Source organism: Mytilus edulis, chromosome 6, assembly GCF_963676685.1.
Source record: "Mytilus edulis chromosome 6, xbMytEdul2.2, whole genome shotgun sequence".
Lineage (NCBI taxonomy): Eukaryota > Metazoa > Mollusca > Bivalvia > Mytilida > Mytilidae > Mytilus > Mytilus edulis.
Genome location: NC_092349.1, coordinates 53,404,938 through 53,432,453, shown reverse-complemented (window position 1 = coordinate 53,432,453; position 27,516 = coordinate 53,404,938). Strand labels below are relative to the sequence as shown.

Below are 27,516 nucleotides of genomic sequence, written 5' to 3'. Positions count from 1 at the left end.
AAATAGAATAAAACATATTTCTCTCTGCCTGAATTCAATCGTAAGAAAATTTTCATACTTTTTTTTTTATCTATTTGCAAATGACGAAGAATTCTCCTTTAACTGTGAATTATTAAACAGACAGACTAACTTTAAAGAACAAAATACAAGCGTGTACTACCATCCAAGGAAATGAGTTTCTATAAAGTAACTAATCTAAGTGGTTATTGATATGTAATATTTGACACTGGAAATTATTTTAGGACCAATGCAATACAAATAATGTATTCTATCAGTCAAAATTAAATACTTTTGAATGTAACAATATGCTACAAATTCATTTGATTCACTGAATTTTTTTAATTTTTTTTTAATCTAAATGAAAACATTATAAGAGAGGGACGAAAGATACCAAAGGGACAGTCAAACTCATAAATCTAAAACAAACTGACAACGCCATGGCTAAAAATGAAAAAGACAAACAGAAAAACAATAGTACACATGACACAACATAGAAAACTAAAGAATAAACAACACGTACCCCACCAAAAACTAGGGGTGATCTCAGGTGCTCCGGAAGGGTAAGCAGATCCTGCTCCACATGTGGCACCCGTCGTGTTGCTTATGTGATTACAAATCCGGTAAATAGTCTAATTTAGTAAGTCACATGAAAGGGAATGGGATTGTAGTTACGACGTAAGGAACATATCCGATATCATTTGTGAAACGGTTATTCCATAACGGTCAACCAACTCGTGATGGCGTCCGTAAAATTTACGAAGGGATGATTTCAACTTCACCATTTGGAACTCTTGGTTTAATAGCTTCCTTGTGAGCAGTAACCCTCTATCAAGAAAATCATGATAGACTGCTGTCAATGGGCAACAATTGCCCCTGCTTGTGAAAAAAAACCATCAGCAAACATCCACATATAGATGCAGGATTCACGTTATTTTGACCGTTTTGTGACAATAAGCATCATCTATAAGTTTCAAAATATTTGGTTAAGGCAGACTGAAGTTGAAGAATGGTAACAACTGATTTAACATTTTTCCTATTTTAAGGCTCCGTGTTGACATTTGTATCATTGCTACTCGTACCACATCTTCTTACATCTAATGTCTCATGAACAGTAAAAGTGACGCCACCCAATATCGAACTTCATAGATCTGTGTTATGGGGTAATAAGCATTGCGTATAAGGTTTATAACGTTTGATTGAGTAAAACGTATTTAAGAGAACGGAAACGAAAAATTCAGCATTTTCTATGTTTTTATAGGGACACGAATTCTCATTAACGGTAAAAGTGACGCTACCAAATTTCAAATTTTATTTTGTGTTGTGTGGTAATAAGCATTGTCCCAGGTTATTGGGATGGTTGGGATCCCGCCTTATTCGGTATGTATGTGCCTGTCGCATGTCAGGAACATGTAATTCAGTGTTTGTCGTTTGTTTATGTGTTACATATTTGTTTTTCGTTCATTTTTTTTTTCATAAATTTGTCCGTTTCTATTCTCGTTTAAATTGTTTTACATTGTCATTTCGGTGCCTTTTATAGGTGACCATGAGGTAAGACCTTTGCTCACTGTTGAAGACCGTATTGTGACCTATAGTTGTTAACTCCTGTGTCATCCGATCTCTTGTTGAGAGTTCTTATTGGCACTCAAGCCATATTAGGTAAAGAGTGGGGATCCCGTTGACAAATTTGACCCCGCCTTATTCTGTATGTATGTGCCTGTCACAAGTCAGGAGCCTGTAATTCAGTGATTCTCGTTTGTTTATGTGACAAAGTTGTTTTTCATTATTTTTTTTTATATAAAGAAGGCCGTTAGTTCTCTCGTTTGAATTGTTTTACATTTTCATTTCGTAGTTCTACGACAAGAAAAACCTTAAAATATGTATTATCTGACTTATATACCGTCAAAAAATATTAATTTTATAAAGATTTGTAAAATTTAGAATCCTATTTTACCGACAACACTAAAGTGGGATATTCCTTTCTAATGCGTTCAGGTTTTAATACGCCCTGCGGCTCATTTAGAATGTGAAATAAAACTCACTAAATAATTTAGATATAAACCTTTTAAAATTATTATCCATACACAATAAAAATATTACTGTAACTGCATGAAGTAAGACACAAGTGTATTGTTACCATCCGATAACGGTGTATGACAAATACAAGACACATTGTAAGTAATTTATTGTACCACTGAGCTTATGGAAAAAGAGGAGGGGGTATGTGTTTTTTTCTATTTTTATGTTATTTCTATCGCGGAAAAGTGTGTTTTTTTTAACAATTTTACTTGAATCGAATGAAAAATTCAGAAAGATTGTCTTTTGAATAGCAATACATTTTATTAAAAGATAATCAGGATATAATTATATACCCTCCGCACCTGACCCTTCCGTGAGTTACGTTAATGTTATTCAATAGAATATAAGATTATCTTATTAGTTGATCATTTGATAGAGTAAAAGGTATACATAAATTTCAAAAAGTTAAGTACTGACACGAAGACGAATATAAATACATGTAGGTCATAGTATGATTACCTATTCAGTGTGTATCGTTCTCAATATGCATGAAATATTGGCCACTGGACGTGAATGAAGCAACCAAAAATTAATCAACCTATTCAGTTAGACCAAATAAGATTTTCAAAATCTTACACACGAATATGTTAAATCGGGATTTATTTTATGAAAGACTACATTTAAATTCATCTGACATATCTAATAATGTTTCTTTATTGTAGCAATAAATTAACAAAACTCCACGTTGTTTGTTTCTAAAATTAAAATGCGGGACTACAATGACGTTTTCTTTTACACCTATCATCGATTGAACTTTAAAAAATAAATGTCCAAATCGGCAACAAAAAACTATTAGACAATAAAGTTTGGAAGTAAATCATAGATTGCATGATTAATAAGGACAATAATGACCGCACACAGGTCATTATTTTATGCCTTGGAGCATATATCATTGAAACATGAAAAAGAATGAAATGTCGTTCTGAAAGAAAATAACTCCATATAGGTATATAAACAAGAATAATCATCTACACTCATCTCTTCAGAATAATTACAGGATGGATCGTTTGTGAGAACCCTACAATCACTGTTAATTGATATTTAGATACTCACAGGAAAACACGGCTTAAAGAAAAAAAATTAAGAATAGATCGCCATTATGAGTATAGCGATTGTATCGATATGTTTTGATCTGAACAAATATCTTAGTCAAAACAGTCATACGCTTTTATAACATAATAATCAAAGTAATAGGTCTTACAATAAACAGTGTTGTCTTCTGATGAAATCTTCGATAAAAGTATCTGCAAATAAATGAGTTAAAGTCTAGTATTGATACTAGTAATATTTAGGTTTCATTTCATTAAAAGAAAGCATATATATGACAACATCGGAGATTCTAGTTTTATTGTTAACAATAATCATTTTTAATCTGAAATATAACTTTTAATGACCAGCACGACGATTTTCATAATTGTAACAGGATATGCATATCTTAAAAAGTCACTTGCGACCATTCTGTTCTATTGGTGTAGTTTTTGTTGTCGTCAATATTAAGATTTGTAGGCATGGGTTTGTACACTGTTGTTTGTCTTTCGGCTATTGTTTTGCCATGAGACTGACTGTTTTCAAATAATACGTTTGATTATCGCTTTGATATCTTTCGCCCTTTTTTGTTATTGTTAAAAGATTATAAGCTGTTCTGAAATTTTCAATTCTGCAACAGGAGTATACCGCTGTTCTAAAGTCATAACTCATCAAATCGATGAGATTGCTTTCTTTTAACTGCTGCGTTGTGATATCTTACATGTCTTAAAAAACGAATCTTGTCAGTTTACTAGATAAATTATAATGCTTATATCAACACACTGCTATGCATCCCAACATGTTTAATATTAATCGATAATACTCCTGTGTGTGTACGTGAGAGAGACACAAATGCATATGTACATGCATATGGACTATGAAACGCTCGACAAATATAAGACGTGTGTAACAGTAGAAAATGTTGAAGTTGTTCATTTTGACATGGTAACTTTGGTTCTTGATTACATTCCGTCTATTTTACTAGACAAATCAGCTTTAAACAAAACTACAGAAAGGCAAAATATGGTACAAATTTGAAAAGCATAAAATCATAATTAAAATCATATACCTCATAATTTGCTGGCATATCTGATACTGTACAACCTATAAAGCACGTGTCATCCTTAAAAATGTAGTTAGTCGCAATGTCAGGTTTTGCTCCTACAAAAAAGCATCAAATTAATCCAAAGTTAAAATCAATAAAATGACTGCCAATAGTATTGTGATCCCAAGCATACTCGTTTGGTCAACATTATAAGCAATTATGTCAGTTAAATCTACTTTAGATTCATCTATTTTTGTGGAATTGAAGAAAACTTTATCGTGGACATTTTAAGTCGCTGGTATTGTCCAAGTCTGCATACATCAGTTTGACAACTTGTAAATCATTGAACTCTAAATTCGTAATTCAAAATGTCAAAATTATTCATTTTTGATTGATGTAATTTTTTTATCAATGGAAATAGGAAAGACAAAATTTTTACGACTGTTTTAACTCATATCTCTTCTTTAACAGACAATGCTGACGACACTGACCAATATCAAATACACAGAAGGCGTTTCCGTTTTCTAAACAATAATAAGAGTCTGTAATAGTATCAGTCAATACCATGACTTGAACAATTAACTTTTACAATTACCTGTACAAGTTTGGTAAACAAAAAATGTGGCTATACAAGTAACTACAAATTATAATCATAGGTGTCCATTTACACAGATTTTGCTGGCTTTAACTAATTTGCACATATATCTGGTTATTTTATGAAATATGAACCGAACCCTTCTGAAACACTTATTGCCTTTCTGACGCACTTATCTTTCATATTAACGCATCCGGGTCAAATATTGATCTCTTGCGAATATCAAAATATATTTGTCCTCAAAATCTTGATTTGGAAATTAATCAATAGATAGAAAACTTATGCTTTGATAAAGACTTGAAGATGTTTATAATTTTTAACAGAAGCAATTACATAATTATCTCTTCAATATTTACAAATTCTTACAAAGATGAATAAAATAAATTGCCTATAAGTATCTAAAAAAGTCACTTGTAACGTCCGTGACTGATTAATGATAAAATGTGTTTCAAATGCAACTTTATTTAATCAGTATAAAATGGAAAAAGGAAATGAGAAATGTGTCGAAGAAACAACAACACGACCAAAGAGCGGAAAACAGACGAAGGCCAGCAATGGGTCTTTAAAACATTTAAACATTATGTTTGGTCGTTTGTATCACACATCGTTCTCAATCGAATGGAATTTCATGCTACTGTCATACAAGTGAGAGGTTATAGAGCTATTAAACCAGGATTAATCTATCATTTTCTACATCAGAAAATACCTGTACCAAGTCAGGAATATGACAGTTCTTGTCAATTCGTATGTTTGTTTTGAGCTTTTGATTTTGCCATTTGACGAGGGATTTTGAATTTTCCTTGGGGTGTATTTTTTTTTTTTGTGATTTTCTTTTTTCAGAAGGGATATAGTTATGATGCTGTTAGCAGATAATTAAAGATTGCATATTTTGGTAAAAAAAAAATATTTACTAATTGTGTCTTTCCATAAAAGATAAACAATTTTATTCCGTTGTATGAACGATACGGGTTATGTTTTTCTCGAAAAATTTCAGATGATATGATACTAATCCCCTACCGGGAGAGATTGTACATGATCTTCATATGATGAAGACATATTAATTCAATCAAGTAATATAGGCATGTAGTTGACATGTCTGTAACTGCTAGTAGTTCCTTGTTAGGTTATGTATCATTGCCATTTAGTTATAATGTTTTTTGTTACCTATTCCGACATCGAATTCGGACTTCTTTTTAAGCTAGTTTTGCTGTGCGTATTGACGAGTGTTTGTTTTTCCTATACTAGCGAGATGTATAGGGGAGGGTTGAGATCTCACAAAAGTTTGATTACTATTTGCAATTAACGTACACATTTTCCTTAGAGGCAAGCTGAAGCCCGCCTTCGGATGCGGGATTTTCTCACTGTTTTAAAGAGCCATAGGTGACCTTCAGCTGTTTGGTGCTCTTTGATTGATTTCTCTTTGAAACATTCCCCATTTCCATTCTCAATTTTAATCGATACACAATGCAAAGAACTTGTATAGCTTTATAATGTTAGATGTAGGTTACATAGCATTAAGTTTGTGTTGCATATAGAAGATAGGAAATATTAAAACTTAAGTAATTAACATGATTAATGCATAAACACTTGTTTTTGATAATAGATTAATTTGTCAAAAAAATATGACTACTAATGGTGTGTTTCTTCGTTACATATTTGGCTTGGCTCTGTACTTATACATCCCATAATTGTGTTATTGTACCATGGTAAATTTGTATATTCTTGTCTTTAATTTTTACTATAATAAATATGATTGGTCTGTATGTCATTTTGCGCTTCTTTGTTACATGTTTGTATGTTGTTTTAGTGATTAGGAGTATAGCACAATGTTGACTGCTATATTATTGACATTTTCCCCTACTAGGTCTGTTTGTTTTGTTCACGTCGTTGTCAATATAATGGAATTTGATTCGACTGTCATACAAGTGAGAGGTTTTGCTAGCTATAAAACAAAGTTCAATCCACCATTTTCTACATAAGAAAAGGCCTGTACCAAGTCAGGAATATGAGAGTTGTTATCCATTCGTTTGATGTGTTTGAGTTTTTGATTTTGCCATTTGATTACGGACTTTCCGTTTTGAATTTTCCTCGGAGTTAGGTATTTTTATGATTCAACTTTTCAATATGTATATAATCTAGACATAATCCTACTTACTAAAGTTTTATACAGTAATGTTTCATAGTCTGTTATTTAAAAAAAAAAAGACAATAATACGTTCACATGAAGATACAAATTTTATTACATCGTAAAGCAAATGAAAGATTGATAAATATTTTTTTCAGAGTGTTTTGCTGACGTCATCACTTGGGTCTTCGACTTTTTAAAGTTTCATATTAGTCAGTATCAACTGTAAAAGCAAAAATGAAAATAAATATAGTAATTATGAAATTTTCAACTACCTTTTATCTTAACAATGATATAATACCATATATACTTTAAAGATACAAGAAGTGGTGGTATGAGTGCCAAAAACATAGCTGTCAATCAAAGTCACAATTTGTAAAAGTAAAACCATTCAAACGGGAAAATCAATGGTCTAATTTGTATAACAAAACTAGAAAGTCGAAACACTTATGAACATTAACAACGACAAACACTGACCATAACGTTCCTGACTTAAGAAATGTCCAAACAAATGCAATGGGTTTAAAAATCGTAATAGTTACCAACCTTTACCCTTCTCTTAAGCTCTTAAGCAATAGTTTAACATCACAAAATAGAAAGACACGATATAGAATATCAATTGAATTGGCCTAACTCAATCAGAATACATATTAACACAAGTGATCATACACTGGACGAATAAATTTGGTTTATGACACAATGTAAATACAAAACCAATACAATAAGGGGATATATGTAACACCATTTCAAAAAACAACAATAACCTTAAATAGGTGACAGATTTCACCCAACCTGATACAATAGTGTAACATGACACCACAAATCTATTACATTATTTCAAACCAAAAAAAGACAGGTAAAATACCAACTTCTGATAAATAATTTCATCATTGTTGATTTATTTCTTTATATTGCAGGATTCGTATTGTGTTTTTTTTTTTTTTTGTGTGTCTTACAATCTCATAGATCGGAGTAATAATACAAAAAATGAATAACTCAAAACTATTTCCTTACCTTCGTGTTTATGTACTTGTGCAATGCAAGGTTTCATATATTATGAAAATTGAATACCACCTAATATTGTTTATGGTTTATAGTTTTCCATATGATAATAAACGACCCATTTGATGTTTCTTACACAAATTACTCTACTTTCTATTCATAATAATTCTTATGTAATAATTTCACAGAAAATTGGTGTTCTTATCCTGGTCTTGTTAACATAAGTACTAAATAGTTCATTATCATAGTTAGTGCATTTTAGTATACAATAAATGAATCACAGAATACTTTTTAAGTCAATACTTGCTGTTATGCATAAAACCACATATGTTAAGATATACAATCGTTGTACAAACTTATCATAAGTCATGTAGAAAACAATCATGCATTCGGAACAAATCATTCTCATTTTAGTAGTGTTATGCATATCAGCCCTGTTCTAGATGTGTTACAGCATATAAGAAAAAACATTGATATATTGTATATGTTTTACCCTTGATTTGACATTTTTATTAATAAGAAAAAACAAATGTGTCTGTATTGTTTACACTCAATTAAAACTTGAGTAATAATACTTTTAAAAAAAGTATGTGCAGTCATTCAAATCTTAGTCAAAAAGTCTTAGAATGAACAGATGCAATACAGTAAAATAAAATTCCAAGTTTTGAGTTCGTCATAATATATCAATATAGAGCTAATATTCCTTATCGCCGATTGGGAGAATATACAAAGAACACCAAATGGTCGTTTTTAATAATTGACAATAACGACAGACGATTTGTGTTTGCCTCTGCAGATAGTTAATACATGTTGTGATGAACATAATAATCATGTGAAAATTTACAGTTTATCAATCGTGTTAAACCCAATTATGCAATATTTTATCATATGAATCTGGTGAATCATACATTTGTCCTCATCTCTCAATCGTGATTACATTTAACATGTTAAACCCCATTAACATTGCTAACAAACTTACGTCTGATTATGAACTTTAACTCAACTATACCAAGACTACTCTCCGCTTTTGCAACATAGGTTCCAAGATCTGATTTGTTGAATCTGTGCATTTTCAAGCTGTGTTCTGCATTTCCGATAGTATCTGTATAACAAGACCAGTCCGATTCACGTTGAATAATAAAGGCATGTTCATAACTATTATTTTCTTCGGTTATTTTCGTTCTACCATTTTCACTTTCCTTCCACCAAGTAACAGTTGGAAGAGGGCAACCTGAAATAAAACATTCGACATAAATATGATAGAATGATCGTATATAGATAATCAAGTACCCGCAAAGTGGAAAGGGATTTATATAAGTTGCTAAACTTATTTCCCAATCCACTATAAATAAATATGTTTAAACTAAGTAATACATTATAAGTGTGAAAAGCCCAGTTTAATATGAGAGTAATATGACAACAATAGGATTGCTTATAACTCATAAAGTATTAAAGGGTACAATCAAATTGACAATATGCTACATTTATCCTGTAATATTGGCCAATGGACGATGCAAACTTCAACCCCAATTTTGTAAATAATCTTGAACTTCATCCAAATTGGGTATAATTTACAAGGCAGTTAAATTCATGTGCAATATATACATTGAGCTGCAAAAGTTACTTATCATCTACATCCGATTTCACCTGGATAGATGCACGCTTGATAAAGCTAGTTGGTTTAGCGAAATATTGCGTTTATTTTTATCGCATTGTAAATATTTTAAACATTCTAATATTTACATACTAAATAGTGTGTTAAAAGTACGTTGTAAGGCTATCAACAATATGCTACATGTATATACTTCCTTTATATACACAAATGACAACCGGAATTCGACTGAACATGTGAATGACCAATTCATTAGTAATTCTAAAATCAACGAGCTTACTGAAACGCGATAAAATGCAAATAAAACTTTGGAAAACACCAGTCGGATATTTGGCAAATTAACGTTACCAGTTACTTACATAATAATCAAGCTAGAGAGTTTTTGTTTTGTAAAAATCGAAGATATGATTGAAAATAGAACAATAATCCACCAAATTCCATAAACATAAGTGTAGACAAGTAAAGGAACGTATACTTCTTTCGGTAATGGGCAAAATGTTCACCATGCAGTCACCTTTAAAAATGCTTAACATAAGAAAATGTGAATTTTCGAATACGTTCCGGATCGTCAAATGTTCAAAACATGTAGTGTCGAAATAAAATCAACAGATATTTACAAGCTATCACTATTTTGTGATTCAAAGACATGTGTTTCAAAGAGCGGTCTTAAAACGTTCAGAATCGTGATCTTTACGACTCCAAATAATGAGTTTTGCTTAATCACGTTATTTAATTCACCAATTATTTGGAAATAAATAGTTGACATACAATATCTTTTTAGATATTGACTTATGTCCCTTTTTTGTCATGAAATTTCTAACGTTTAAGCGTATTTATTACCAATGTTAATTCAACTGATCGGGAGAAGCTTATGTTTTAATTTGCATAGGCACAGGCTATTTGAAGATGTGAGTGGTAAGGATGATTACCGTAATACTTATTATTGTCACCCAAAAGATAAGCAAAACTAAGTGTAAGATATGTAAAGAATGCAATAGTTTACATTTTATAATATTTATACGTGCTAAGTATTTTAAAGCTGTTTATTATATAATTATGTTTAAAATATTTTTAATTGTGAGATTAATATTAAAAGTGCTTTCCAAAAAAAGATGTGAAAAATAAAAAAATGTACACAGACGGCCACTCAGTAAAAGTCTTTGACAAAAATCTTCTTGCTGTTCAAGAAATGCAATTAGTGAGGTCAAAGTATCATTTGCAACGTATCCCCTGCTTCGTAACCCCTTCCATAACGAATTCAATTAAGATAAAAAGGATATCAAAACGTTAAATAATTACAACATATATGCATAGTTATATACTGTCATATCCATAATTTCCAAAACGTGACAATTATTACATGTTTTTAAACTTCACACAAGAAAGTGATATACACCAAGCCATTCAATTGCATAGGTTTCAAAATTCTTGATTACGGTTAATCATAATCGAGAAAAAAAAACATCGGCCAGACACAGTTTGAAAAAAAGAATTAGCATGTTCCAATTTTCCAGGCTTGAAGGAATATAATTTAATTAAATCATTAAAACTCATCTTATATATCAAAACTGAGGTTACCTTTATTTGTTCGGATTACCGGTTTATTACGTAAGAAATTAACACGAAACTGAGGTTCCAACTGCATTGAATTAAGACGTCTCTATCAGAATGTCTGGATTCTGTAGAGATCTTTCTTTCATTGATTCGATGTTTAAATATTGACACTTTCAATTGTTTGTGTAATGGCTACTATAATTACCATCAAATGCAGACAGGTCGCAACTAAGGAGTTCGCCGCCATATTGACTTACTAAAATCTAGAAATGTTCGATAAATGCAACATAATCTAAAACTAAGTAGCACTTACCTCAAAAACTTCATTTTAATGAGATATTATCCGAATATGACGCGTACAAGTAACGAAATAATCTTTCCCTTGAAAGTTTTTATTCGTATGACGTCGTGTTTTGCCATGACGTAAATTCGCTAAATCATTCAAGAAATTTCGCGGATTTTTTTTTTTTTTTTAAATTTTATACATTTTCGAAGCTTTAATACATTATTTCTTTTTTTGTTTTACATGCATTAGAATAGAAACACGTGTAACGTATTTGTTTTTTAATCTCAATTTGATGAAAAACCGGAATTCCTTTATGCATGTGTATCGCGCATGAACAGATCACAGTGAAGGTTAAGAAAGTAATTTCGGAAACATGGTTCATCGAAGTGTAAACCACGAGAACAATTCTAATTGACCAATGCAATTCTAGTATTTATAGATATGCAAATCAAATACGAATAATACCTGTTTATATTATTTCAAATGATTTGTCGTTATGTTATCTTACCATGAACCACAACTTCCATTTTTCCATCTACCCAATCATTTAATATTTGATTTTCTGTATATGTCCTAATAGGATCGGAATCATATTTCATCGTCGGTTTGTATCTGTTTACTTCAATCCATTTTCTATTACCTTCTGTTCTTCCTACGCTATTTTCAGCTATACAAGAATATATTCCATTGTCAGCTTGAGTCATTGATGGAAAATGTAACAGGGGGCCCTGTCATAATAGACAAGGCAAGAAGAAATTGAACAAAAGTTTTAAAGTATCAACAACATTAATTATTCAATCGACAATTTGTGTTCTTGTCAAAGAGCGATTCTCACCTTTAACAATAATAAGTTTATGAACATTTTTCTTATGGAATTTTGTTAGTGTTAAAGCAGGTCGTTTATTTGCAAGAAGGAACAAGATATGTCTGTTAATAAATTGACGATAATCTTTATATTATACTCACCTTGGCACACATTATATCTACAACGATATCCGTTGATCAAATGATATTTTGACTGACCATTCTTATGTCCAATTGCCGTCAATGACAATTGGGATTCTCAATAGATGGTGCCATCAGATAAAAGGGTGAAACTTATCATATGCTTACATTCTTTCAGGCAGGCATATTTGAAAAACAAATTTAAGAATATATACAACTGACAGTAGAGCCAAGACTAAAAGGTACAATTGATTGTTTAGACACGTAGTGTTTTTTAGTGATTAAAAATGATATGCAATGAATGTATATAATTAAAACATACGGTTACATGCAGTCATTGTTTTACTAGGGCGTCACGAGCGTGTGACATATTGAACTATATAATCTAAAAAATCTGTAATGGTTGTTCCTAAAATATACCATGACTTTAATGGTTGTTCCTAAATTATACATGTACCATGACTTACGATCCTTTTGCTTTATTTATTGTAATTTCGCAGACATTTTCATGCTTGTCATTTTTTTATATTACATATAGCGCATAGGGATTTTTGTGATGCCTATGGCCATTTAGTTTTAACTAATGGGCTTGTCCTCTTGAAATAAAGATTATTTATTTATTTATTTATGTATTGTCTTGGTGTATATCTTCCTTTCAAGATCATTTTGTTCTTACTTGGGAACGACTTTATTCCTTTTTACTATTTAGCCTATTAAAGTAAAACTCCAATGTTTGTGCCCGAAAATGTTTGTATTTGAATTGAAGAAACAATTTGAATATGACACTAACAAGAGAAAAAAAAATCGGTAAATAATAGCAAGCGTCGCCCTTTACCATTCATGGCGACAGGCAGTTATTTATTCTACCTATACAAACTTACTACTGACAGAAACTGTTCATCGCCTTTCTTTGTCCATGTTATATTGGGTTCTGGGATGCCTGTGGCTATACATTCGTACAGAACATCAGTACCATTAAGTAAGAAATCGAAATTCAAATTTTTATCATACTTGTAGCCTGTGATTTTTGGAGTACCTGCAATAGTCAAATGAAAAGAGATAGGGTTAAATACATATCTATATAAAGAATCTATTTGGCTTGCTATTAGTTTACGGTCATTGTTGAAGTTCATACGAAGACGTATGGTTGATAACGTACACGACATATGGTCTATAGTTGTTTAATCAGCTGATAATAACCCTAGTGATGACAATACCAGACAACTTCTATAAAATTTCCCCACACGAACATTTTATTTTCTTCAAATGAACAACACTAGATTCTAAATTTGTAAGTTGCATTTGATATATTTTCTAAATTCGATCGGCTTCAATTGTAGCGAAATTAGTTTTAGAAGACATTACATATGACATATATAAAAAAAAAATTTCAATATAAAATAATCATCAAATTGTCGTAAAAAAATATTCTTATAAAGGATATTTAATACATAATTATTCTGTTTGCTGTTTTCCTTTTATTTGACTTTGCACAATCATTTAAGGGTTGTTTATTTTATCAAGTAATACTTTAAACTCTTTTTTTTCATGTCAGTTTTATCATAACGTTTCTTTCTATGTTCATGTCAACTAATATCTCCTTTTAAGCGTGTACTATTTGTTGTAATCCTAACATTGAAAAACTAAAAAAGTTCTTTGTATTGAAGAATAAAGTTGCCAATGAAAAAAATATTTACCAATCGTCTTCTATTGATGCGCTATTTGTAATTTAACCAGGTAAACCGTATATACGATCATAATTTGCATCATAATAATTTGAACTACGTTAGCAATGTCTTTCATTTACACAGTATGTTATTTTCGTTTTACTTACTTGTATACTTTATATATTCAGGTTCTGTTGTCCATGTTGTAGGATCAGGCGTCTTCTCTCTTACTATACACTTGTATTCACCTTCCCATTCCATACAGTTTGTATTGATAAAAACAAGAACACTTGCTTCCCCCTCACCATCATCATTCATAAAACCGTACTGAGGAAGTCCGTCCGAAAAAACTTAAATACAAACAGTTAATTTCATAAAACCACATGCTGAGACAAAATGTTCATAAAAAATTCAGAATCCAAAACCAAACGTTATTTAGTAACATCTTTTTAACCGATATATACTCGATACACATTAAAGTGTTCAGTATCAGCGTTACACACCGAATTTTCAGTATTGAACTGCTTGTGTGAGCGTTACAAGGTCCAGTTATATATAAACTTTATATATATGATCACTTTAAATATCATCACAATTATGTTAAGCCTTCGAACTATAACCAGATTCAGAGACTATGTAACAAAGATAAAGGATTTCAGTAAATGACTTGCTGATTTTGGTTTTAAAATCTAGGAACATTAAATTTATTATAAAGAAACAACCTATATTGTCTAAATACTCATAAGATGCTGCCCGTTAAATCCAAACAAGTATATGTGTATTTCTACGTGTAGTGACAAGATCACGTTATACCTTATAATGAAGAAATACCTGGCGTTAGAATTTTTATAAATTATCTAGAAAATCAGCATAGCAATGTAAGAGTAGATCTGATTCCTCCCTTCCGTCACGAGCGGGGCTGGAACATGTACTCTTCACTTCTCACTACTATGACAACACCACAAGGCAACGCGCAGACGCCTCATCCCCTTCTCTGATTATAGCTGATAAAAATCAGCATTCGTTTCGGGTGATTTTACCTTCTAGTTCGAATTAAACAATATTATCTAACACAATTTACGATTTTTTTTTAAGTGTACAAGAATAATCATCTACTCATCTCTTCAGCATAATTACAGGATGGATCGTTTTTGAGAAGCATACAATCACTATTAATTGATATTTAGATACACACATGAAAACAAGGCTTAAAGAAAAAAAATTAAGAATAGATCGCCATAATGAGTATAGCGATTGTATCGATATATTTTGATTTGAACAAATATCTTAGTCAAAACAGTCATGCGCTTTTATAACATAATAATCAAAGTAATAGGTCTTACAATAAACAGAGTTGTCCTCTGGTGAAATCTTCGATAACAGTAGCTGCAAATAAATGAGTCAAAGTCTAGTATTGATACTAGTAGTATTTAGGTTTCTTTTCATTACAGGAAAGCATATATATGAAAACATCGGAGATTCTAGCTTTATTGCTAACAATAATAATTTTTAATTAGTGTTGTCAAATCGTACACTTTTTCCTAACCGGTTACTCGGATAATCGTTCGACCGATTAACCGGTTAACCGGTAGTTTAAGTTGGTGTTTGAAAGCTTTATCAATAGTACCCTACACATAGATAAGATGAGGTATGAGTGTCAATTTGACAACCTTTCATCCAAGTCATAAATTTACGCTTATGGAATTAAAGTTTGTCCTTTTGGCATTATAAGGCTTGTCTGTGAGGATTCCTGGCGAAGTTTGAATTTTAATAATCGAATACACCGTATCATCTATATAGCGGTTGTACCAACTTCAGATTGAAAAATTAAAAGAAACTTCTTGATCTCGTAGAATTGAATATGTCTGAAACCGATTATTCTTTCCTTTCTCTTGTTGTCTCCGAAAATAATGTGGAGCGTTTCAATTTGAAATGATTAATCATTAAAAAAAAAAAAGAAGATGTGGTATGATTGCCAATGAGATAATTCCCCACAAGAGACCAAAATGACACAGAAATGAACAACTATAGGTACCGTACAACAAGTTACTCGTACTATCACGTATATATTGAGTACATTCACATTGATTTGCATTTCTTATTTTTTGAGTTAGCATTTCGTTTAAAATAAGACTAAGCCTAGCACTACGGAGGTTGCACATTTAGATGTAGGTTTACACAATATTAGATCAAAAACGAAATAATGAAGTAATTAGTAAAATTGAATCGCATCACTGATTTAAAGTTACTGTTAAAAAACATGTAATACTAATTATGTTTCTTTAAGATCCTGCCCGAGCTCTAATTAATTTTATGTTTTTAGGATTAACAATAGCAATCAATATACTGGACAATTGATCTGTCAAATTAATTACCACGACGACATTTTTTAAATAGAACATAACTATTTATTGATTTCAATACAAATTTATATCAAATCTATCAAAATTGAAAAAAAGTCCGGTTAACCGGTTAGCGTTTTTTGTATTCGGTATTCGGTCGTTCGACCGGTTAACCGGTTAACCGGTTAATCGTTGACAACACTATTTTTAATCTGAAATATAACTTTTAATGACCAGCATGACGATTTTCATAATTGTAACAGGATATGCATATCTTCAAAAGTCACTTGCGACCACTCTGTTCTGTTGGTGTAGTTTTTGTTGTCGTCAATTTTAAGATTTGTAAGTATTGGTTTGTACGCCGATGTTTGTCTTTCGGCGATTGTTTTGCCATGAGATTGACTGTTTTCAAACAATACGTTTGGTTATCGCTTTGATATCTTTCGCCCTTTTTTGTTATTGTTAAAAGATTATAAGCTGTTCTGAAACTTTTAATTCTGCAACAGTAGTATACCGCTGTTCAAAAGTCTTAAATCATCAAATCGATAAAAATAATGAGGTTGCTTCCTCTTTAACTAATGCGTTGTTATATCTTACATGTCTTAAGTAACCAACTCTTTTCGGTTTACTAGATATATTATCATGCTTATAGCAACACACTTTCAAGAAAGTAGTATCGTGTGAGGTCTATTGCATCCCATCATGTTTAATATTAATCGATTATACTCATGTGTGTTTACGCGAGGAAGCCACAAATGCATATGTACATCCATATGGACTATAAAACGCTCGACAAATATAAGACGTGCGTAACAGTAGAAAATGTTGCAATTGTTCATTTTGATATGGTAACTTTGGTGCTTGATTACATTAAACATGTTATATATAAAACTAAACAAAGAGTCGATGTTTATATTATATTGTGCTACAAATGACATGCATTCCGCCTATTTTAATAGACTAATCAGCATTAAACGAAACTACAGAAAGGCAAAATCTGGTACGAATTTAAAGAGCATTTTATCATAATCAAAATCATATACCTCAGAATTTGCTGGCATATCTGTTACTTTACAACCTATTAAGCAATTTTCATCCTTAAAATGATACTTAATCTCAATGTCAGGTTTTGCTACAAAAAAAAGCATCAACTTAATCCAAATATAAAATCAATAAAATGACTGCCATTAGTATGGTGATCCCAAGCATACTCTTTTGACCAACATAATAAGCAATTATGTCAGTTAAATCTACTTTAGATTCATTTATTTTCGTGGATTAATGAACACTTGATCGTGGACATCTAAAGTCGTGATTTTGTCCAAGTTTGCACATACCAGTTTGACAGTTTATAGCTTGTTGAACCTTTAAATTCGTGATTCAAAATGTCAAAATATTTCGAAATGACAACTTTGAGAGCGGAAACAAGCGAAAGCCACCAATTGGCCTTTAATAGAGCGAGAAAATCCCTTACCTGGAGGCGTGACTCAGTTGGCTCCTAAACAAAAACGTGTACTAATTCAGTGATAATGAATGTCATACTAAACTCCGTAATATAAAAAAAGTATTTATATCTCATTTATTAAAGTAAAATCTTAGATATGTTATATCATACAGCTTTGCTGTGTTCATTTAGACTAACATTGCGGCCGATGGTATAGTTAGGATAAATATAAACTATATAGTACCGTTGGATATATAAATGTATTTTGTACACGTGTTAATGTTCCTTGTATAAACATAATTAGGATTAATTATTTAATGTACACACAATACATTATATCGTTTAAAGTCATGGGGTTCGGTTTTCATGATAAATATGATGCAAAAAGTCACAGACCTTTGTTTGACACAAGCGAACTGTCAGATCAGTAAAAAAAACGAATTCAATAAATTTATGTGTTTTGAATATCAGTGTGCTTAGACAGTAATATCAAAAGAATGACATAGTATATTCAGGACATTTCCATATGATGATTAAAAAATAATTGACTGAAAACCAATCTGTTTGCGTTATGGTGGAACTTGAAGATTTCTGCGTAATCGACATTACTATCTGTAATAAAAAACCATAAATTTCAAAATAAACGCCAACAAAATAGATCATACCTGAGTTTACAGCTACTACTGATAAAACTAAAACTATATTAATCCACGCCATTTTACTGTTGACTATCACGACTACACTTGGTTAAAATAGAGTATGTCTCCTCTGTGCTGGTAGCCTTTTATAAGATATTACTGATAATCTGACCTTTTGAACAGCTATTATGGTCCTATTATATAATAGAAATAATTTTCAATTGCATTTATGACAATTATTCATAAATCATGTATATTTTATAAGCATAATTTTCAAAAATTAAACGCCAATAATATTATTTGGTAATTTATTCTTATATTTAAACTATGGATCAGACAAACAGATTATGCTGAATTTTGTTTTATTGTATAGAACATGTAGAATTCAAGGTTAAATTGTAAAATAGATTTGGAAAGGTACGCTCACTGCAACCCAGAGCTATCTATTTCTATTTTTATAGAATCAAATGAGGATTTAACATGTTTATGAACAAAAAGAATGTTTGTCATATTTTAAAAAAAACTCTGTGTTTGTTTAAAATTTAAATTCAAATGTTTCACATTGGTTGCATACTGTTGACAGGTTGAATTTCAGATGTATTCGTATTCAGTACTGTGTTGATAATTTGCTCATAATTAATTCAATACTGTTCTGTATGTTTGCAAATCATTAAGTAATCTATTGCAGTGTAAATGTCGATAATAACAACTGAACAGTCTGGATATAAACTCGGTTGTAATTTAATTAGTATTAGTGTCTGATGCATGATTTTGTGTCATTCATTGCTTTTTGGCTTTTAAATAGCTTTCAGTAACTGCGAGTACTCTCAAATTGTACTTTCGTGTTAAATTGACCTGTTGATAAAATTTGTAATGCATTTTTGTTAATTTATGTTTACTTACTAAGTGTATTATCTCTTCTCACTATTTTTAAAATATACCACCTTAGATAAGTATAAATTGAGAATGAAAATTGAGAATATGTCAAAGAGACAACAACTCGACCAAAGAGCAGATAACAGCCGAAGGCCACCAAAGGATCTTCAGCGCAGCGAGAAAATCCATCACCCGGAGGTGGGCCTCAGCTGGCCCCTAAATAAAAATGTGCACTAGTTCAGTGAATAAAGATGTCATACTTAACTCCAAAACATATTAATGAACGAAAATCATAAAAACATACAAGGCTAACAATGGGTAGAGGCTCCTGACTTGGGACGGGCGCAAACATGAGGTGGGGTTAAACATGTTTTGTGAGATCAAATGTATTCGGTCAGTGTATATTCATTTGCTTTTGTATTGATTGAGTTGAGCCATTTCAATTGATGCTTAATATTGTGTCTTTCTATGTTGTGATGTTATACTATTGTTTCAGGTTAGGGTGAAGGTTGATGCCTATTCAAGCGTTTAAACGTTTGCACCTCTCCTAAGTCAGGAACCTGATGTTCAGTGATTGTCGTTAGTTGATGTGGTTCATAAGTGCTTCTCGTTTCTCGTTTTTTGTATAGATAAGACCTTTGGTTTTCCAGTTAGAATGGTTTTACACAGTCACTTTGGAGTCCATTAAAGATTGCTGTTCGGATTGATCCAAAACTTGTACAAATTATGATATTGGTGGAGAGTTGTGTTATTGTCACTCATACCACATCTTCTTATATTGACCTCCAGCAAAGTGCAAGTAAAAGATCAGTGATAGGACTTGATACTTCATTTTTAAGATCAAAATAACAGTTTCAGCTAAAATTTGTTCAGTAAAGCTGACAAGCAGTCATGCTGTCAACGTGTTAGACATCACACGATGAGTAAGAATGTTGCTTTATTGTTTTCCTATTTTCTTTTTCAAGGTTGAAATAATTAGATCTCATATACTGGAGAAACCCACCGGGGAACAGCAGAACAAACTATAAAACTGTGATCAAATGTCATTACAGATTGACATTTATAAAAAACGGATACGACATATTACTAATTGATGAATTCTGATTGGTAATTGTTAACATCAAGATTTAATCTCTAAAAATTAAATAGAGGAACATCAACTTAAACGAAGTAGGATGTTTCTGATATAACCAGTGATTATTAAACTCATTATTTTGTTTATTTTATTTTCATTTTAGCTGATTCAAAATACATTACAAATAATCAGTATACGTAGCATTGAAGGTCATGTTGAAGATAATTGACCGCTGGGTAATCCTTGTGGATCGAGCAATAAATTAGGTACACTCAAACATGTCAAACAGTGTTCTGTTTTTATTTTAGGCCTTTATATACATATTTCAGATGCTTGGTACTTTCGATTCGTATTAACGAAAATTATTTGCACAAGGTATAAGCTAATGTTTTTACTAAGTATAATCATTTGAATCAGATTAAAGAATTAAGTTACGAGGATGTGCTAATATGTGTTTACAAAAATGTTCCAGTCCGATAGGACGCACAGGATCTGTATTAGAAGTAAGATTTTATACGATTGTCTCCTTTAAGCCATTTATCTGCAAGAGATTAAAGAAATGTAAAAGATATCAAAAGGACATTCAAACTCAATAATATCGAAAATAAACTGACAACGTCATAGCTAAAAAAGAAAAAGACAAACATACAAACAATGGTACACAAACCACAACATAGAAAACTGAAGACTGAATAATACGAACCCCAACAAAAAACTGGGGGTGATCTAAGGTGTTCCGTGATATCCTGCTCCACAAGTGGCTCCCGTCGTGTTGCTTATATTAGTACAAACCCGGTCTTAAGTTTTTTTCGGTAGGTCAAATTCGGGGGAAAGGCGACGGAATTGTTGTCACGATATCCGGAATATATCTGTTATCATCTGTTTAGTTTAAACATATTGTATCTTCTCAAAGTGCAATTGATTGGACACACGTAAACCATACATATGAAGTCCGCTCCGAATATCAATAAAACAAATACTGCAAATACACTATTTACTCCGCCGCATTTTTTGCACCTGTCCCATGTCAGGAGCCTCTGGCCTTTTAAGTTTTTTAAGTTTAGTTCATTCATATGTTTTGGAGTTTAGTATGACGTCCATTTTCACTGAACAAGTACACATGTTTATCAAGGGGCCAGGTGAGGACCACCTCCGGGTGTTGGATTTTCTCGCTGCGTTGAAGATCCATTGGTGGCCTTTGGCTGTTATTTGCTCTTTGGTTGGATTGTTGTCTCTTTGACATATTCCCTATTTCCATTCTCATTTTTATTTTATCATTTAGCAAGAAATCTCTCAGACCTTTTAATAAACTATAATATGTGTTTGGATATAAGGACGTGTTTGGTTCATACGAGAGATTCGAACTACAAGATGTTAGTAACTTAACATTCAATAAAGGGTCATAAATGAGCCATATAGATTGTTTATCAAATTTTCTTTCTGAACTGTATTTGAAGAACATTCGAAAATGAAAGTGTATACTAACTCAATGTTACATCAACAAAGACAAGATGGATCAGCATTTATATTGACTCTATAGAAGTTATAATTCAAGAAAGATGAGTAGAGTCTCAATTGTGTTAGAAATACATTTGATTTCCTTGGTCCATATAAATAGTGCTGCTTGGTAACATCTTTATTTATAGAACCTGTATTCAGCCTTTATAATTGGACATGCAATTTTAAGATAGAGTATGCTTTTTGAACGGACAAATCGGTTTGATTCTATAGTTTTATAGTTGATTGTATGAAGGAATCCTTAGTGCGAGACAATCTTCAAAAAGGAAAAATTATATCATTTTTGTTTCTCAAAGGATATACAGTTGTGTTCTGCCCACTACATGCAATAGGCGGAACCAGATTAGCAAACCATTTGGAGCAAATTTATATTACATGTCATTAACCATTTATAATGTTCCTCTTTCGTTCAGCTGTCGAATAAATATATCTCCCAACGTCCTCTTACAAACTTTCAGTATTTGAAAATATAGGCAACTATTCTAGCAACTTCTAGCTGTAGACTTTCAAGTTTTGTTTAGCATATCCTATCCAACAATTATCCCAAAACTCAGTTGCATATAAAACCTTGTTTTAATAAATACTTCTGACATTTTTTTTTTAAAACAGAATATACAAGGCGTTAAATTTAGTAAAATTAGTTATGGTCGATTCAATTAGAAATTGTGTTGGGGTAATTTGGTGAGGTAAATTTAAAAATGCATAGTTAGGTAAGAACTACATGCTTCCTGTACCTGCCTATTATTTAATAAAGTTTTGTTTACATGACTTGTTATTAAGTTGAAAGTTTGATTACATTTATTATTTGTATAATGTACAGTGTTAATGCAGTAAATGCCAGCAGTGTAATTAGAAGTGTAGCAGACTGCAAAAAAATATGGCAGGATGTTAAGAGTGTCACCAAACAAAAGAGGCTACGAGAGTAACTGCAACCAGAGTTACTGGAGGGGGTCCACCTCCAGTTTGCTCTTTCAAGCCCTGGGAAACCAACGTAAGTGTAGTAGACACTTTTAATCTATAAATTAAAGTCAGTATAACTAAAAAATGAAGATCTAACCTATTTTTAACAGGTAGTTGTTGACACAAGAAGATATCTGATTTTCATTTAGTAAAATTATTTCTGTTATAGGACTAACTTCAAGTACATCATGTACAGCAGACGTACACAATGGCCAATTCTCCTGAAGACGAAGCAGTTTGTGACATGGAAGAGGCTTCTGTTCCTCAGGAGAATAGTTTTTTAGAGAAGGATATAGGTATTTAATGATTTTTTAACTTACAATGTTGATCATCCTTTTCTAGTTTCCATGACAATTTATTGTCTTTGAAAACATAAATTGATAAAAACAATAAAAATAAAAGGAAACCTTATTCATAAAATACTTGTATTGACTATTGTCTTGAAAGGTATAGTGTAAACATTCAAAAGCAACATTTCAATATAGCAAATGACTATCTTTTATTTGTTTGATTATAAGTATAAGTAATTCATGTCTCTTTTTTCAATTTATGTTAATAACTTCAAAAAAATCATAGTACCCAGAGGAAACTTCCAACCTGCTGTGAGTAACTAACAAGCCCTATCACATATTGCAAATAAATCAGGGGACAACCCAAACAAGTCTCAATCGCACAATTATAAAAAGACTTACTTTCATCTTAATGATTTAAACAAAATTACATTGAGTAGTCTAAAGGATGACATTATCTTTTCATTTTACAAACAATGTCATTTGTGCACATATTTATATTTTATATATTTATTGTAAGTTAATTAAAGAATTCTTTTTTGTCTTAGTTCCTGTATTATTCTTTGATAAACAATAATTTATTTCTGTTGCGGGCAATGGAAGGAAGCGAAAGTACACAATCAGCAGTAAGTGTTATTAATAACCTTTTTCACCGTCATTACAGAATTATTTCTACTTGCTGAGAGAAAACGTAAACTTAAGTTTCAAACACAGAGCAGGACTTATTAAACATTTATGCAGAAATTACTCCCTCAAAATTTTTCACCAACTATTCATGTCAATAAATAATGTAGGTTTATTTATTTTGTTTTTAACAAAAACATGCAGAGTTCATGAAATATTGAAATTCCTTATATCATAAAAAAAAATTTCAATTCAATAATTACAATACATGAATTAACACTATAAAGCAAAAGGAATTCATAATATGTAATTTGAACAGCAAAACAGGAAATTTTTTTATAAACTTTTCGGTGGTTAACAATTTTTCACCATTCTAATATGAGGTCCTTATGACGCTTTGTAGCTTTGTTTACAAAGCTGTGTTCTAATTAGCACAAATATGTTGGACACATGCACACAAACCAACTTCTTGCATTCTCGTTATTTTCATTATTGACCTTACTCATGTTATTTATGAAATGTACAGCGTAAATGCTTTTATCACATATTTGTTACAAATACGTTGGGTTTTGCATTTGCAATAACCTCAAAATTGCCCGGGGCAAAAAAGACGATAACATTTAACCTGTTATGTTTCATTAAATTGTAATAATAGAACTTTGTGTCTCTATTCTGCAGAACTTAGATATGTGATAAATAGAATATAACATGTCTTTTCTATATTGGCCCTGGCTAAAGCCTCGAGGCCGATATGGGAGTCTCGGGATGATACCAGGGCCAATATGGAAAAGGCCATGTTATAATCTATACGTATTACAGATAACTCCCACAATATGAAATTTGCTATATAATATATTGTATTGTTATTGAAGATGATCAAGAAGTCCAAGAAAAGTTCCTGAAAATGGCGGAAGAAAGTCACAAGAAAATTGATGATTACAGAAAACAAAAACTTTTGGTTTTAGAAAGGTCTGCTGTGGCCGCAGAAAAGATGGCAGAAGATCTCCACAACATTTACTTATCATTGGCTCAGACAGAAATTATAAATGTAATACCACAATAATTAAACTAATTTTACAAGAATAATTGAAGTTGAAATAGGGAAAAATATTGCTTTTCTGTACACATTGGTATATACATATTCCAAGGGGGTTCTTAATTGATAAACAACTTCGACTTACGTAGTTACATCTTTGTTTACTTTTACTCCAACTTTTGGATTTGTTACATTCAAAATCCTGTCAAAATTAATGAACGTTATCACAATTATCACCTGGCCACTATATCGATCTCCACAACACTGAAAACGTAAGGATCTCGCCCATGGCTCCATTTTGATATTTGGCTATTCTCTTTTTGATGATAAACTCATCAAAGATACCAGGACTAAATTTTGTATAATACGCCAGACGCGCGTTTCGTCTACAAAAGACTCATCAGTGACACTCGAATCCAAAACAGTTCAAAAGGCCAAATAAAGTACGAAGTTGAAGAGCATTGAGGACCAAAATTCCGAAAAGTTTTGCCAAATAAAGCTAAGGTAATCTATGCCTGAGGTAGAAAAGCCTCAGTATTTCAAAAAAATAAAAATTTTGTAAACAGTTAATTTATAGATATAACCATATCAATGATAATTCATGTCAGCACAAAAGTGCTGACCACTTGGCTTGTGATACCCTCGGGGAAATAAATATCAACCAGCAGCGGTATCGACCCAGTATTCACAGCTTTTTCCTGGATTTGAAAAAAACAATTGGCAAAGGAAAACAGGTGAACAATTTGTATCAATAACTGGTTTTGCATATCTTTATTTGTTGTATAGAATGGAAAATTACAGAAAGATCGCTCCGTTCAAAAGATTTGCAAACTATATCGAATCAAGCTATACTCATATAATATTTAATTTTGATAAGTTTCATATCAATTGTATTATGTTGATAATGATTAGTATAGCGATGAATTGGAGTTCAAACCTGTGTATCGTTTCTTTTTTTGACTAATAAACATGACCTTATATAATATTTTTATTCATTATTGTTTTATCTAATATATATTATAATGCATACTACGTTACATACTTACAAGTAATACTTTGAGTTAAGCATGCATTAGTATACATCTACTGGTCGGTTATTATCTTGATGTTAACTGTTCAAAGTTTTCAAATGCAGTAGACCTCCAGTAATTATTTTTTTTTCTTCTCTTTGATCATTTCTCTATTCATTTATTTAAAACTTATCATGTTTCCAAAGAGGTCCAACCAATTTTGAATGAATAATCTGATGAAGTTTAATTTTTGCAATCTGTAGTTCTTATTTAAATACTCTTGGCCTAATCTAAATATTTAAAAAGTATATGACAAAGTATTTCGTGATACTTTTTAGAAATAGGGGTAAGGACATTTTACCGGTCACATTTCTTTTAAACTGAAGTGGTAAGTTTGTAGAAGCAAGCAACATGTAATCAAAGACGATTGTTTTATTTTTGTTTACTACTAAACTAGACTTACAGGATCGTTATGGATTGAGATTATCTGAAAAATGTAGGGACACATCCGTTTTAAATATTGGACAAGCAGTTCAAAAAAATACTCACTCTAAACTGACATTCACCATGCCTTCTTTCTAGTTTATATTATCAGTACTAGAATATGAGAACCTGTCGCCAAATATTTAAGATCGAATAGAAATAAATATTATTTCCGACCAACATGGTTCATTTAATGAATAGTATTGCTTTGCCTACAGTGTACAACTTTATGTCTATTGTTTATATTGGTAATGAAAGTATCATTAATAATATCGTTAAATTGCCAAATATTTTGTTTTATTTGAGCTCTGGAAAAACACCTATGCAAATAGTTGAAGAAAACATTTATGAATTGATGCAAAAAGAGATCATGGAGACCCAAAAGAATGAAAACCATTTAAAAGGCCCATCCTTGCATGTGGGTAGTAATTCATACACATCAAATAGACATGAGTACGAGAAAATCAAACAAGTACTTGTAGATACCATAAAGAAATCACAGCATGATTATATAGAAGTAAGAATCTATTCAAATAAAAATAGTCATAATCACAACAATGGTGGTTTAATAAATAAGTATTATTCCTTATAACTTTAGGGTGACATACGCCTTTAACTCCAAAGATATTAAGGGAAAATGAAAATATGCCTAGATATATAATGGATATACATGTATAGGGACCGTCTTCATTAAACATTTCAACTTAAATATTCTTTTTTTCGCGATTCGTTTAGATATATGCTTTATGTAGTATCTTTCGTTTATCGTTTGAGCGTTGTTATTTAAATGTATACTCACACCTGTAGCTCGAATGTTAGTTGTTGAAAGATTGAAGTAACGGGTACCACATTTGCATTCAATAGTAAAGACATTTACTTAGAAATAAATACAAAGTATCCACATTGTTCACATGTATGCACATATTTTCAAACCCATCGGTGTATCGGGCAACAAAGACGTCTTTCACAAAAGTGAAAAACGACTTAATTGGATACTCTAAATCAATCAACAATTATACAATGTAATCTGCTATAACAATTCCTAAAATGAGAAATATTTCAGATAAGAAACCAACGGCCCTTTATATAACAACGCAAAATTATGATGTATACTTATATTGATACATTACGCTCATGTTAAGTTCCCACTAATCTAACGTTATTAACACACATTTGTTGTAAGTGTGTTTCGTACATGACTAATAAAGGCAACAGTAGTATACCGCTGTTCAAACTCATAAATCCATGGATAAAAACTAAACTGCTCAATTTATTTATGAGGAAGAA

The 27,516-nt window shown here is 31.3% G+C and overlaps 1 protein-coding gene across 2 annotated transcripts in view; it reads right to left on the bottom strand.

Annotated features, from left to right (window-relative positions):
* Positions 1 to 6,962: 6,962 nt before the first annotated feature.
* LOC139527870 (neurofascin-like) overlaps positions 6,963 to 27,516 on the bottom strand; it is a 41,968-nt gene continuing 21,414 nt past the window's right edge. The window contains exons 1-7 of one of the 2 annotated variants that reach the window (XM_071323548.1): positions 17,319 to 17,404; positions 15,277 to 15,319; positions 14,101 to 14,283; positions 13,148 to 13,302; positions 11,830 to 12,049; positions 8,849 to 9,100; positions 6,963 to 7,090 (exon numbers count right to left, since the gene is read on the bottom strand). In XM_071323548.1, the coding sequence (XP_071179649.1) occupies positions 7,077 to 7,090; positions 8,849 to 9,100; positions 11,830 to 12,049; positions 13,148 to 13,302; positions 14,101 to 14,283; positions 15,277 to 15,319; positions 17,319 to 17,336 (885 nt within the window). In that variant the 5' untranslated portion in view covers positions 17,337 to 17,404 and the 3' untranslated portion in view covers positions 6,963 to 7,076. Of the gene's footprint in view, positions 7,091 to 8,848; positions 9,101 to 11,829; positions 12,050 to 13,147; positions 13,303 to 14,100; positions 14,284 to 15,276; positions 15,320 to 17,318; positions 17,405 to 27,516 lie in introns of those variants that run through there. The other variant, XM_071323546.1, reaches the window with a different exon arrangement.